Raw genomic sequence first — 14,178 nt, forward strand, 5'->3', positions numbered from 1 at the left:
GGAGGGTAGTAAAAATAAAAAAGCTGACAGATCACATTCCAGAGTGGGAGGAGTGAGATCAGTGGATGTAGGTGGGGCATTACAGTGTGAGTGGGCACATTGTGTGTATAGTAAGTAGTGAAATTGTTTTGGGTGTGGGAATGTGAGCACAGTTGTACTTTCTCACAAAACTGTGACACTGTACTCTGAGTAGAGATGAACTGTGAGCCATCACACACACCTGGACTTGAATAGTTTTTACCAGTAGATCCACACGTGTTGGTTCTCACACACACTCACAGTGTCTGATCTCATTTGCATCACATTTGTTTCTAACATGGCCCTCTGGGAGTTCTTTACTGCACTTGTTATTATGTGGTATGCAAGTGTTCAAAATTTTCTTACTGTTTCGTTACAGTACGTGTTTCGGTCTGTCCTGTGTTATGATGGCCGTGTTCTGCCTACGATCCTGATGGTGAGTAACACAAACTCTAACACACACACATGGCTGTTATATCAATTTACCAGCTGCAAAATATGAGATAAGAAATATGCAAAGTACATATTCTTATGTCTGTGGCAAAGATATGTATCTAACATTGTGAAGCATCACAAACTTTCCACTCTGTTTGAATGTTGACTGACAGGTGGAAGTGCAGCACCTGAGGTCATGATTTACTGTAAGATAACAACGCCAGCCGATCATCTAGAAGAGCAACATTCTCCATGTTAACATAATGTGCTTTACTTGTATTATATTAACACAGTTTGCATAGCTAAGACATGAAGGCTCAGTTTGTAATATTTTGATGATTGAAACTATATTATATGACTCTATTAAACTATGAATATTATCTTAGAAGTGCTGCTAAAAACTCCTTCAGGACATTGTGGTCTGTGTTGGCCCAACTTTTCCATGACAGCCATGCAGGCACAGGACAGTCTGATTATTTAAGATCTAAGTTGCACCATTCCCCTTTGGAAGTACAAGTACATGGCTGCCATCGCTGCCAGAGGTGATTGGAGCCATTCAGTAGTTAGACGAATGAATGTGAAAAATCTGGAGACAATGTGAAGTCTGCCCTCTTTACACTTTTGCACACCTGTCTAATTGCACCTGTTGTAACAGTTCATCTGTCTGTATGGAAAAGCTGGGCCACACAGACCACAATGTCCTGAAGGAGTTTTTAGCAGCACTTCTAAGATTATATTCATAGTTTAATAGAGTCATATAATATAGTTCAATCATCAAAATATTACAAACTGAGCCTTCATGTCTTAGCTATGCAAACTGTGTTATATAATACAAGTAAAGCACATTATGTTAACATGGAGAATGTTGCTCTTCTAGATGATCGGCTGGCGTTGTAATCTTACAGTAAATCATGACCTCAGGTGCTGCACTTCCACCTGTCAGTCAACATTCAAACAGAGTGGAAAGTTTGTGATGCTTCACAATGTTCAGATACATATCTTTGCCACAGACATAAGAATATGTACTTTGCATATTTCTTATCTCATATTTTGCAGCTGGTAAATTGATATACAGCCATGTGTGTGTGTTAGAGTTTGTGTACTCACCATCAGGATCGTAGGCAGACACGGCCATCATAACACAGGACAGACCGAAACACGTACTGTAACGAAACAGTAAGAAAATTTTGAACACTTGCATACCACATATAAACAAGTGCAGTAAAGAAACTCCCAGAGGGCCATGTTAGAAACAAATGTGATGCAAATGAGCTCAGGCACTGTGAGTGTGTGTGAGACCAACACGTGTGGATCTACTGGTAAATGACTATTCAAGTGCAGGTGTGTGTGATGGCTCACAGTTCATCTCTACTCAGAGTACAGTGTCACAGTTTTGTGAGAAAGTACAACTGTGCTCACATTCCCACACCCAAAACAATTTCACTACTTACTATACACACAATGTGCCCACTCACACTGTAATGCCCCACCTACATCCACTGATCTCACTCCTCCCACTCTGGGAATGTGATCTGTCAGCTTTTTTATTTTTACTACAACCTCTATAGTAGTTGAGGAAGTGATTGTTGTTTTATGAGGCTTTCACTCCTCTTTCTCACAATAGCATCAATAAATGAAATGTGTAGTATTCAAGTCTCCATGAGACAATCAACATATTTTCATAAAGCAAATCTGTATCTGAGAAAAGAAGTTAGGTTTTTGTGAATTACACTGAATTATACAATACAGTTTGACATGTCAGCCCCATAGATATGCAAATTACATATGTGAAACACCTATGAATATTCCGACAACCCTTACCTGCCCACTAGGCGTAAAGGACGTGGGCCAAACTTGTCCATCAGGATACCGAGCGGCAGGGTGGTGGCACTGAGTAAGAAGGAGCCTATGGTGAAGCCCAGATTCAGCATCTCCTCCTGGTCCACGCAGCTGACCCACTCCTCCGGCTCACTGCCCGAGGAGTTCCCCAAAGACATGACTAAGGAGTCATTCACTGTACAAACGAGTGTGGAGGGTTGATAGGAGCAGTTAAGAATGTGTAAAGAGAAAGTCCAATCAGAAACATGTCCTGAGACAGGTGTCAGGACCTCAGTGGGTTGGAAGCTAAATCTGTGGGGTTTGGAGATGATTAAGAGGGTAGCCGACAGAAAACAAAACAATTCTGCTGCACAAAAAGTAAATTATTGGATCATTTTACCTTTTGGACTTTTAAAAAGATGAATGAGGAGGAGCTTTCATTGCTTTGTTTTAAGAATCAAATGCCAAAAAAGTTTGAGAATCACTGTCTTAACCGTTGACTTTACCTGTGTGTAAAAATAACAATAATAACTGCAAAATGAACCAATAATTCTCTTTTTTTTAATTTGTTAAAACAAGGTCTTCCCTGATAGAGTAAGAGAAAGACTATAAAGCATGTTTATTCTACCCCCTTTATAAGTTATATTGGGGCTGTGCTTGTTTTGGGTCCGGCTCCAGTTTTATTATTAGTTTTTTTACGTGTCAAACACTAGAAATTAGCTGGGTCATTTTCTTCTGTAACATGTCATCAATTAAAAATCATTTCAGTTTTAATTTTCATAATGCGTGAGGAAAATCATGATGGACCGAGATGATAAAGCAAAGTTAAGTACGTTTTTTTGATCTTAAAGCCACTGTGTCTCCAGGACCCCAAACAGAAGATAAAAATTCAGTGATGCTGATTTTACCTGTGCACAGGTGGGAGTAGAAGCCTTCCCTTTTTAGCATGATGAGCAGGGAGCCCCAACCGAGCAGCACAGCCGAACACAGCAGGTTTTCAATCACCGCTGTCACCGCCATCCACCAGCGCCTCCTGTAGGCCTGGAGGAGAGAGGGCGACATCGCTGCTGCTCTGCGATGGAGGAGAGAGGAGGAGGAACAGAGACAGAGAGAAGGTGAGAAGCAGTTGAATGGGAGAGCAAAATAATCCAACGGTCAGAATAAAGAAAATATTTATGAAATAAATAGTTGATTAGTTGAGTAACAGACAAATTTACCGACAACAATTTTGACAACAAATTGTTCTAGTGCCAAAAATAAAAAAAAATTGGCTGATTTGTTGCTTTGTACCACCACTCAGTCAAAAGTAAATAGAGGTGGTAACCTTGGGCTCTGCAAAATCTTGGGCATTTCACTATTTTCTGAAAGTCAATGGTTGAATGAATGTGCAAAAACTGAATTTATTTCTAGCAATTCTTGCTTAAAAACTGCTTAAACTTGTGATTATTAAGGTTTTCACTGATTTACTGTCAGTTGACAAAATGAATGATTAGTCGACTGATTGTTTCAGCTATAACACAAACAGCACATGATCAGTCCTGACCACTACTAAAAGCTGTTGAAGTTGAGTATGAAATAATCTCATTCATGATCCATTTTCAGTTCTGTTGATAACGAGTTAAAATCATTGATTCCCCAAACAGAGGCAAACATGTGAAAGGTCACCATCTTTCATTCTATTGACTTCCACTTCATAGAAAACTGTGATATTTCATTATAGGGAGACACTACATCTTCCTCTCTGCCTAAAGACAATGCCAATGTGACCAGCCATTGTTTTGTAAATTGTTTTCTAAATCCCAGTTGGGTATCTGACACCTGGCTCTGCATTGTCCTCAGTAATCCACACTGTGCTGTCAACAGAGCAGCTATTTTACCCTTGATTTTGACCAGGGGACACAATGCTGCGCACTCACCCTGCCTGCTTTTGTTTTGGAAATAGGGATTGCGTTTTAAAAGGGTGACATTTCCATCTGAAAGCAGCACAGAGATGAATTGAAGGGGTCTTTCAACAACATGTAACCACAGTTTAGCTTTGGGTTTATCTCTCTGGTTCAGAAGTAAGAGGTGATCCAGCTTTTATGTAAACAACACACAAACAAAACAGAAAACTGACGGCATGACTGATCAAATAGTCAGGTTAGTCATGACCACCTCGAAAGTAAACACACACACACACACAGAACATGTCACAGGTCATTGTAACCTGTGACATGAGTGACCAACACACATGATCCAGTCATGGCCACCCTGCCGGGATCACACACACATCTGGAAAACATCTAAACAAAACACAAAGATCCAAATATAACCAGCTTTTCCATTTGAAGGAAGGGAGAAGGAGAAGAAAGGAACAGAGGGCGGAGAAATCACAGCCACTCGCAGCGAAGGTCTGTCACAGGAAACACACACAGGGGTTCCTAATGAGGGCATCTCTTGAGTGAGTGTGTGTGTGTGTGTGTGTGTGTGTATTGGGCTTGAGACAGAGACAGGATCTAATGGGATAGATTTGTCTCTGCGTGTGCCCTTCAGTCTTCGTATGTGCTCTTGAGCCGTGCGTGTAATGCGATTATCCACAGCCCAGTGAACTGCCTTTGTGCTGAAAAGAAAGTTTGAAAAGGGGGATTTCTTTGTAATTGACACCCCACAATGAAAAACCTACTAGCACAAACCTAACCTAGCACATTCCACAACACATTCACATCACACATCTTCACACACAAGTAAGTAGTTGGGGCATAGAGTATGAAGATTCGCACACAAACTCACACACACACACATTCACATACAACACACCACACACAACACCACACACACACACACATCACACACAACTCACACACACACACACACACACACACACATAACACACACATAACTCCCAGACACTCAACAATGAGGTAACAGAGCGAGAGGGTGCTCGTTGACCCTGCTCTGTAAATGTATAACAAACCAATTAACCTGTTAATTAAGAGTACACACTTAACAGTACAAAAAGTACTGTGTGTACAAGAATACACACAGTAAAAAGGGTTTGGATATGGGTGTCTCTCATCAGAGTCGACAGTAATAACTAACTGGCTAGCTGCAACTACTGACACTACTGTTTCCAAATCAAATAATGTTATTTTCTCCATTAATTGTTTGTAAAGTAGTAAAATAAAATGCCCATCACAATAGGCTTTAGTAAATCTCCAAGGTGACTTTATTAAATGTCTTGTTTTGTGGGACCACCAGTCCAAGCCCCCAAATCTTCAATTTAATGTAAGACCAAGACAGAGAAAAAACGATTTAATAAGTTATCTAAACAGTTATATAATAGCATTAATTTCCTGTTAATCAACTAACGATTACATTTACTCATTTAGCAGATGCGATTATTACTGTAAAGCGACTTAGAAGTGAGGAACAACACTAAAGCTTCAGTGCAGTAGGAGACCTCGGTGTAAGTACTAAGATCTACATCTACTCAACAAGCGCAAGGAGATCAGGTAGAGAAGTGCAGTGAAAGTGCATAGGAATACTAGTAAGGCTTGATAGGGTGTTAGAGATGTTAGGAGAAGAGACGCTCTCAGAATAGTTGGGTCTTCAAGAGACTGTTGAAGATAGAGAGGGACGACTGCTCTGATAGGATTTGGTAGCTTGTTGCACCATCGGGGAACCGCAGATGAGAACAGTCTGGACTGCGACTGCCTTACATGCAGTCACATAAACAACGCCAGACGACATTCCTCAGAGGAACGTAGTGACCGAGAAAGAGCATAAGCCTGTACAATTGAGTTCAAGTAGATGGGTGAAGACCTCGAAATCCCTCTGTACACAAGCATTAGTGACTTGAATTTGATCCGGGTGGCCATGGGTAGCATCTAATTAATTATTCAACTAGTCAATCAACTACCAGCTCTAATGAACACAACACATACACACTAATGAAGTAAATAAATGAAAATGACAATGTCATATAGGCTTTCATTACGCTTTTAAACCCAGGTGTAAATCCACATTTGTGTGCCGAATACCAACTACTGGCTGTGTTACTCTAAGCTTCATTAATCCTCTGTCTACACTTTCACAACCAACGCACTCAGAGATACAGAGTCTTGTGACTTTAACATTTTAGTCTCAGGACTGTAAGAGACGTAAAAGTCATAAAGTATTTGTTCATGTGTTGATGCAGCAGAGTGGACGGACAGAGCAGTCTTTCAGACATGAAAGACCTAAGTATAGAGGCGACTGTCACATGGATTGGATTTTCCCGTGTTGTGGCGGCACCATGAGCATCAACGCACACAATAGATACTACGCATTGCATAGACACTAACGATAGCCATTACTCCGGGGGGACACAATGTTGTAAATACAACAGGGAGTCTGTCAGGAAAATAGTGTGCGAGTCTGTAAGAAAGGCCACGGTATCAGTTGCTCCTCTGTGTGTATTTGAGCTCAGGTTATACGGCCACGTGGACTGATGCACGACACACAAGTCTGGCAAGTCTAACTCAACAGTCTGGCCTGCTGCCTCCACCTCCACCTTACTTTTTCACACATTCTTGTGCCGCTTGGTGCCACAGTAGTTACTTGGAAACTGCACGTGTTCATGATGGAGAGCAGGTTGACAACTATTAACTACATGCTGTGGTTAATAATAAGGAGTGTCCTGGTGCTGTGAAAGCTCCAAAGTCAACACACAACAACGACTCGCAAACAAGCTAAAACATGAAACTTTTTAGGGTTGGCAGGCAGCTGTGAACCACTGTAGTAAACTGTGAAGTGTGTATGTGTGTGTAGCCCGTGTGTGTGTGTGTGCATGAATGTGTGTGCAGTGGGAGAGCAGGTGAAGTCTTCAATGGGAAGAACACCATATAAGGAGGGTGTTTCCTGAAATACCTGAAAGCTGAGTGATGTAATGTAGCCATGACTAACTTAACTGTTATGGCCATGGAGAGTTTCTGTATTTCTGAGGGAGGTGGTTATAGGACATTTTGGATTACAATTATCAAAACAAACCTTTTCTGCTGCTTCTGTATTAACATTTAAGTTGGTTATGACATATTTAATTCATCACGTGTCTTGCTTTCTTTCAAGTCTTGCTGCTGCTGCTCCCATCCAGCCCTGCTCTTTTTTCCCCGTGGGGATATTTCTGACCTTGACCAGCCGTGTTTATCAACCTCTGCAGGACATAAAGGACCGCAGGGCAAACTCTTTATTCTCACAGGTTTCCAAGAAAATAAACCTCGCGCCGTAGGAGCCTCTGTTCCCCGAGGAGTCCAAAAACGCAACCCCCGAAGCCGCCTGGCTGGCAAGCAGCTGTCTCTCCGCGTGCATGACCTCAGCCCCGGGTCCTCTTACCGGCACCGCTGGGTGGCAGCTGAAAAAGGCCCGTTCACGTGCTGTGCGAAATGTCGGAATTCATCCTATTTCTGTATGGCTGAAGGCTGAAATGATAAGTGGATTAGTTGATTGATAGACGACTAATTGATGGTAAAATTGACGGATTAGGCCATTTGACAAGCTAAGAATGCTAGCACTAAAACAACAGCTAGCCTTTTTGATTGACCTATTAACCTAATTTCTTAAGAACAAAATCTCTGGTTTCTCAAAAAATAATATTTGCTTTATTAGTTTCATATTATAGTAAATTAATAATCTGTGGGTTTTTCGACTATTAGTTACACAAATTTGAAAAATACCACTTTGGGTCTGGGAACTATGCAAATGCTGTGGCTCTCATGGTCATAAGCAATATTTCCACTATTTTCTGATGTTTTATAGACACAGTGATTAATTGAGTCAATGATCAGCTAATCAACTGATAAGGAAAACAACTGTAACTGCTGTAGCCTTCAAAAATATCAAACATTTGATGGTTCCAGCTTCTCAATGTGAGGATTTGCTGTTTTTCTGAGTTTTATATGAATGTAAATGAAATATCTTTGGGGTTTGGACTGTTAATAAAAACATAATTTTTCCTGATATTCTATAAATTGATATGACTTTAGTCTCTAGATTCATCAACAATGACAGTAATTGACCCAGTACTGCTTTAATTGATTGAAGTTTTTTTTCATTGTGGTGGTTATTTTCTCATTTCATTCATCTCACAGTTTATCGAAGTGATTTCATGCAAAACAATCCACTTGAACAGGCTTTTAAAGTTTAATTGTGTCTTTGATTTAAACTGAATCATGGTTCATACAAAATCTAACTCTAACGTGTGCACGTGAAAGCAACATACGCTGTGTCTTTATCTTCCTGATACAATCGTGTGTGTGCGCCCACTGCTTCTGGCTGAAAAGAAAAGACTATATATATATATATATTGATAAAAAAAAAAAAGGTACAAAACAGAGTTCAATAAAACGTATGTTTGTAGCTCTGTGCGTAGAAGCTTACAGCTCCATCACTGAACTTACTAAAGCAGCAGTTTACTAAGAGTGAAAGACAGGATTAACGAGGAAATTACAGTAAAAGCATGCAGTCACAACAGCCCGCTCCTTTCAGTTGCAGCCTACTACACATCCTCGTTTGCTATTTGATACCGACATTTCTCTCCTGTCTGTGGACGTAGAGACTTTCAGGCTTTTTCTATCACGCACACAAACACGCACATACGCGAAGTTTTGAAACAAGACTTTGGTATGTAACGTAAAAAGTTGTGATGTTTCATCAGACTCATGCCACGTGTGAGTATCAGCAGCCGGTTAGCTTCATGCCACCACTTCACACACCTTATTACAGTTAATACTACACTTATTAACACAGAGAAGCAACACGGTGAAGATTTGAGGTGGAAAAAAACTTATTTACTTACTTAAGTTGTTCTCAAAGAGGGAAAATGCTTGAAATGTTTCTTTTAAAGGCTTTTGTTGCTCAATAAGTGAAAAGAAGATGATTAAAAATCTACTCTCACAGCTGAATGTTGTTTTTGTTGATTAGTAAACAGTGAGAACCTCAACCCCTCAATTAAACCTTTTTCTTTCCCTTCTTCCTTTCTTCCTTTTGGAGGTCTCGTGGTAGTTCCTGTGAGACTCCACACTTCTTTTCTCTCTCTGGTTTCATTACAGACTCCCCCTCTTCTCCTAATTTGACTTCTAATTCCCTCCCTCTCTCTGTTTCTTATGCTGCTAAGGGGTGGAGAGAAGTCACCACCCTTCATTCATGCTGTATAGGACAAATGTCTTTACTCCACTCACTGCAATGCAAATGTCCTTCACAGGACCTGCAGCTGTGGACTTTTTAGCATTTTAAATACAAAAATGTGGTGAATTGAAATTAGCTATTCATCAATAATTAAGCTGTACACACACTATTACTTTTTAATCAACAAATGAGCCTTGAATACAAACATTAGTTTTTTTTAAAAGACACAGATCTGCATCACTTTATAACTCACATTTCCCTAACAGTTAATAGAGCATGTATTCTAATGGCCATTTGTTTACACATCTACAGCAGGAAAACTGAGGCAAAAGTCTCTGCTGCCTGTGTAAATAATGTTCAAAGCTACTAAACAGGAAAAACAAATGACATCTCAGTCCACCAAAGCAAATTAGTTCAGTGATGCACCCTACAGAATGACTGCCCACCAAGATACTGAGACGTTTCAAAAGCACTCACTGTTACTTTTAATTTTGTCAGTGTTTCTGTCCGTCTACTTCAAAGTAATAAACATGCTTTTTGATCAGTGATATTTGTGTTTCAAAGATACATTATAATCTATTTTGAGCTGTAATTCTTAATATGATTTTACTGCACGAGCAGTGCAACGCTGACATTGACCTTTACTAAAACAAAAAAATCTTGCAAGACATTAATAGATCTCTACCATTACTGACATTTGAAACTGTCAATTCATTGGATGATAGTAACATACAACAAATAGCATGGCAACACTTATTTATTTTTGTCATGTGATCTTATATATTTACTCAAACTCTTGACTGTAGAGAATATATTTTTGTGATATTTTCCTTTATATACGGCAGTCAGCAGGCAATTTTGGAGAGAAACACTCAACTCAAAATTTAAATTTTACCGGTAAACAAACAAGGTCGCTGTTTACATTCTGTGTTTCTCACCCTAGCTAACTGTCTATATCCTTAAGGCCTGACAAATGTATTGAGTGCATTTCCCGCTTTGTAAAACATTTTAAACCTGCATTGTTTACATCCGTGTTACCTTGCTAACAGTCCTTTACCTGGATGTCTATGTTTTATTTGTATATTTTATTGTGTTATTTTTGAATTGTAAACTAGAATATTAATGTTATTGTTATTGTTATAACCCACTGGCAGGGATGTGCGCTACGAGCATCCAGGAGATCAAATAAAACAGATAAATAGGGGAACCACTCATAAAAACATTGCCCCATAGTGCTGCTTGTGGTTGAAAACTCTATGAGTTGCCTTCAAACATAAGATTTGATTGAGATGACTTTAAGAGGTGGCATGACTGCGTACAAAGTCATTGGAAATTCAAACAAGTTGAAAGCTGAAATTGAAAACTAAACACACCTTTATGCCTTTTCATACACTTTCTTTGTCAGAGGTCAGAGGTCTTCTGTTTAAATGGGGAGGCCACGGCTTTCTAAGGAGTGTCTCTCTACTGCATTTAGGCCTTCAGATTTATTGGGGTATTACAGGAGGTCTCTGGCCTCCAAGAGGAAAAGGTTGAGAACCTTTGGCCCCCAATTCCCACTTCAAACACAGAGATCCAGCTAATTCAAGACACAAATGATCAAGGCCTGCTGGTAATAAAGCTTAAAATATCTGAGACGGGACAGTATTCTTCAAAGAGGAACTAGAGGCAGAGAAGTTGGTTGTTTAGAACATAATGTAGATCATCAGCTTACACCAGCTTAACTTTCCTGTATGCACAGAACATTTAGCTTCCATCTCTTTTGCTTTCTTGGATCGACGGCTGAGCTCTAGTAATTCTCAAGTAATTCTGGTTTCCATACAAAAGCATTAGTTCTGCGTACTCATGACTCTAGACAGGGTTCGAACCACAAAAGAAAATCGGCACCCTGCTGGGCTCTACGGGGAAGTGTCCAGCTTTCCATTTCAAGCCTATAGCAATTTGCCATAGTTTGCGCTGGTTAGTCGCTGCTATACACTTGGTCATGAAACATTTGTTCCAGCTGCAGGGGCAAATCAGGGAACTCTGGGCCCCAATTTCTTAATAAAATAATCCTCTTGGAATTTGTGTGAGCTCTCTCCAGCTGTGGACACCTGGAAATTTAACTTCACCTGCAAACTGCGCTGACCACGTGAACAAGTCCAAGTCAGGTCAGTTTAAACTCAGGTGGACCATGTCATAATGTACTTTCCTCACAGTGGGGAAACCTGCTGAAATATTTAGCTGAGCGATTGTGCAGCACAGAAAGACCAAGTCCGGTTTTAGTAGGATCAATCAGAAATAGGTGCATAAGCTAGTGAAAAATAAAATAAAGTTGAGGTGTAAGTTATGAGACTATGATGATTTCTAACCCCCAATATTTCTGCAGTTTTGGATTGTGCTACATGCAAATTACAAAACAATGTTTGAGTCATTGCAGTGAAGTGACATTTATACATTACAACTGAATGCTTCCTGTTGGCTCCAAAACTATTTTAGCAGCATTTTCTCTTGAAATAACAAGACTACAGTGACTACAGAGGTGGCAGTGAGCACCAAAAATCCAGGCTTCAAAAAAGAAAAATATAGGTGATGTTACAGATGCTATGTCCATGTTTTCCAAAAACCTACAGCCAAAAATACTGTTGATTCAATTCATCAGTAACTTTTCAGGTTTTACTGCGATGTGTAGTATTGGATCACATCATATTGTGCAGACGTTGCCTCTGTGGTGTCCTTCCCATTTAATTGCAAGTGCCAAGACTGAGTTCTTCACACCATCATTTGGCAGATTTTTGAAGTTTGGCAGTGCATCAAAAAAATCCTACTGTTTGAACTCTAAAATGTTTTTTCTGTACGGAGTCAGACGCCTATTTTAGTTTTCATCATACTCAGGAAAGAAAACTTGCAAAGGATACATGCAGCAGTCTGGACTCCTGATACACGGCTCCGCCTGCTGGACAAGCAGCAGTACTGATGAGGGATTAAGGCAACAACCACAGGGAAGGATAAAATATTTAACAGATCGGTCAGTGAACATGTGTTGACCATGCACACATATCTAGTTTCATGCAGGTCCCTGATCTCTAAGTCATAGAAAAGCCAAAAGACTACACCTTTTATTTTCATCTTGAAGCGATTAAATTAAAAACTTTATATCTGATTCAAGAAGTCGTGGTTTTATTTGTATTATTTTATAAACAGATAAAGATAGTTTTAAATTATTATGGAATCTACCCGTGAGAATATTGTGATGCTTTTGTGGTTATGATTCTTATTTTTAATGTCTATATCACAGGGAGGTCAAAGGTCAAGTCAACTTCAAAACAGCACCTGAGTGTATACAGTGTGTCTCTCAGGGACGTTTCAGCGAGTCCACAGTCCATCTGCTCGCTGTGCAGCCCTTCTCGCCAAAGCAAAGCAGCACTTTTAATGATGTACAGCATGTAAATAATTAGTTAATGGGTGACACATTTGGAACAAACATGAGGAAATCAGGCAACGGAAAAATATATTAATGAAGCATTTCCGTGGAGCTATACATCATTAATTTAGTCACTGAGAAATGTTAGTTTCAAAACATTATGGTGACCAACTGCTGCAAATTACAGCCATCATTGCTCCTTTCTGTTCATGTTATTACACTGAAAGTGCACAGTAAAGCAAAGGTATCAAAGCCAGTAATTTACAGTAGTGTGCACGGACAGATTTGGAACACACCCTTTGATTCTTCTCCACAGATGTCTCAGCACCAGAGACTGAATAAATTGTTTTATCACCATGAGCGACGGGCAAACTTTGGACAAACAGAGCAGCGTCTGGTGAGTTAAATGAGGACATCTGACTTCCATGAGAGACTCTGAATACACAGACAGCATGTTTAGACTCTTTCATGGATGAATTTGTGCGTAAACCAGACTCAGATTGATCAAATTCAGCAATCGGAGTGGGAGAACAAACACCGAAATATGACTTTAAAACAGAAATCATTACCCAGATTTGTCACAGTTTAGTGGAGAAAGAAGTTCAGAGACTCTTCTTATGGACAAAGAGAGCCCTGCAAGGTATTTCAGTAACAGACTTTTCGGTGGCCAGTGACAAAATTATTGCAAAGAATTATTCAAATAAAGAAATGTGAACATTACAACTGAATTAATCTTTCCTTTAACATGAGCTACAAATTATACAGGAATTCATGAAATGATATTTATTTGAATTACGTGTTGAATGAATAATAATACTAATAATAAATGTATCAATTAAAAAAGTGCTTAATTAAGAAATTGAGAAACACATTTCATTGCTCAGGGAGGCAGAAATTATGATTTGTTTATGATGTGAGTGCCAGCTCTAACAGGAATTAATTCAATTACCAGTTTACACAAAGTAGCCAAAACGCTGGTTCCCTTATCTGAAACGGGGCGTCCTGTATTTCATTATTTTTTAAAGTCCCTGCTACTCTCATCTGTCTGGATGTTTCAAAGATGTTTCTCATGCAGACCAGCACCAGAAAAAAGAAGCTGCTTTGCATTAAGATTTACACTGAGTTATGGTTGAATGGGCAGTTTAAAAAGATCAGTTTCACAGTGACAGACGAAGGTTTTCATCATGTGTGCAAAATGTGTCTGTTTGGTGGTGGAGTGCAAAAAATGTGCATGTGCATATAAAACCCAAACAGACAATGAAATGGCTTCTGAAATGTCACTTCCATATATAAAAAAAATCAATATAATCAATTCTACACATCAATGTCCTAATCAATGCCCTACATTTTATCTAAATTTTTTAATT

General features: G+C 39.5%; 1 protein-coding gene across 1 annotated transcript in view; it reads right to left on the minus strand.

Annotated features, from left to right (window-relative positions):
* The window catches only part of slc43a1 (solute carrier family 43 member 1), a 21,714-nt gene extending 12,415 nt beyond the window's left edge, over nt 1–9,299 (minus strand). The window contains exons 1-4 of the mRNA XM_022760228.1: nt 9,083–9,299; nt 3,180–3,343; nt 2,275–2,467; nt 1,561–1,616 (exon numbers count right to left, since the gene is read on the minus strand). Of these exons, the coding sequence (XP_022615949.1) occupies nt 1,561–1,616; nt 2,275–2,467; nt 3,180–3,333 (403 nt within the window). The 5' untranslated portion in view covers nt 3,334–3,343; nt 9,083–9,299. The remainder of the gene's footprint in view (nt 1–1,560; nt 1,617–2,274; nt 2,468–3,179; nt 3,344–9,082) is intronic.
* Between the last annotated feature and the right edge of the window lie 4,879 nt (nt 9,300–14,178).

Source organism: Seriola dumerili, unplaced genomic scaffold (genome assembly GCF_002260705.1).
Source record: "Seriola dumerili isolate Sdu_G_001 unplaced genomic scaffold, Sdu_1.0 BDQW01000331.1, whole genome shotgun sequence".
NCBI lineage: Eukaryota > Metazoa > Chordata > Actinopteri > Carangiformes > Carangidae > Seriola > Seriola dumerili.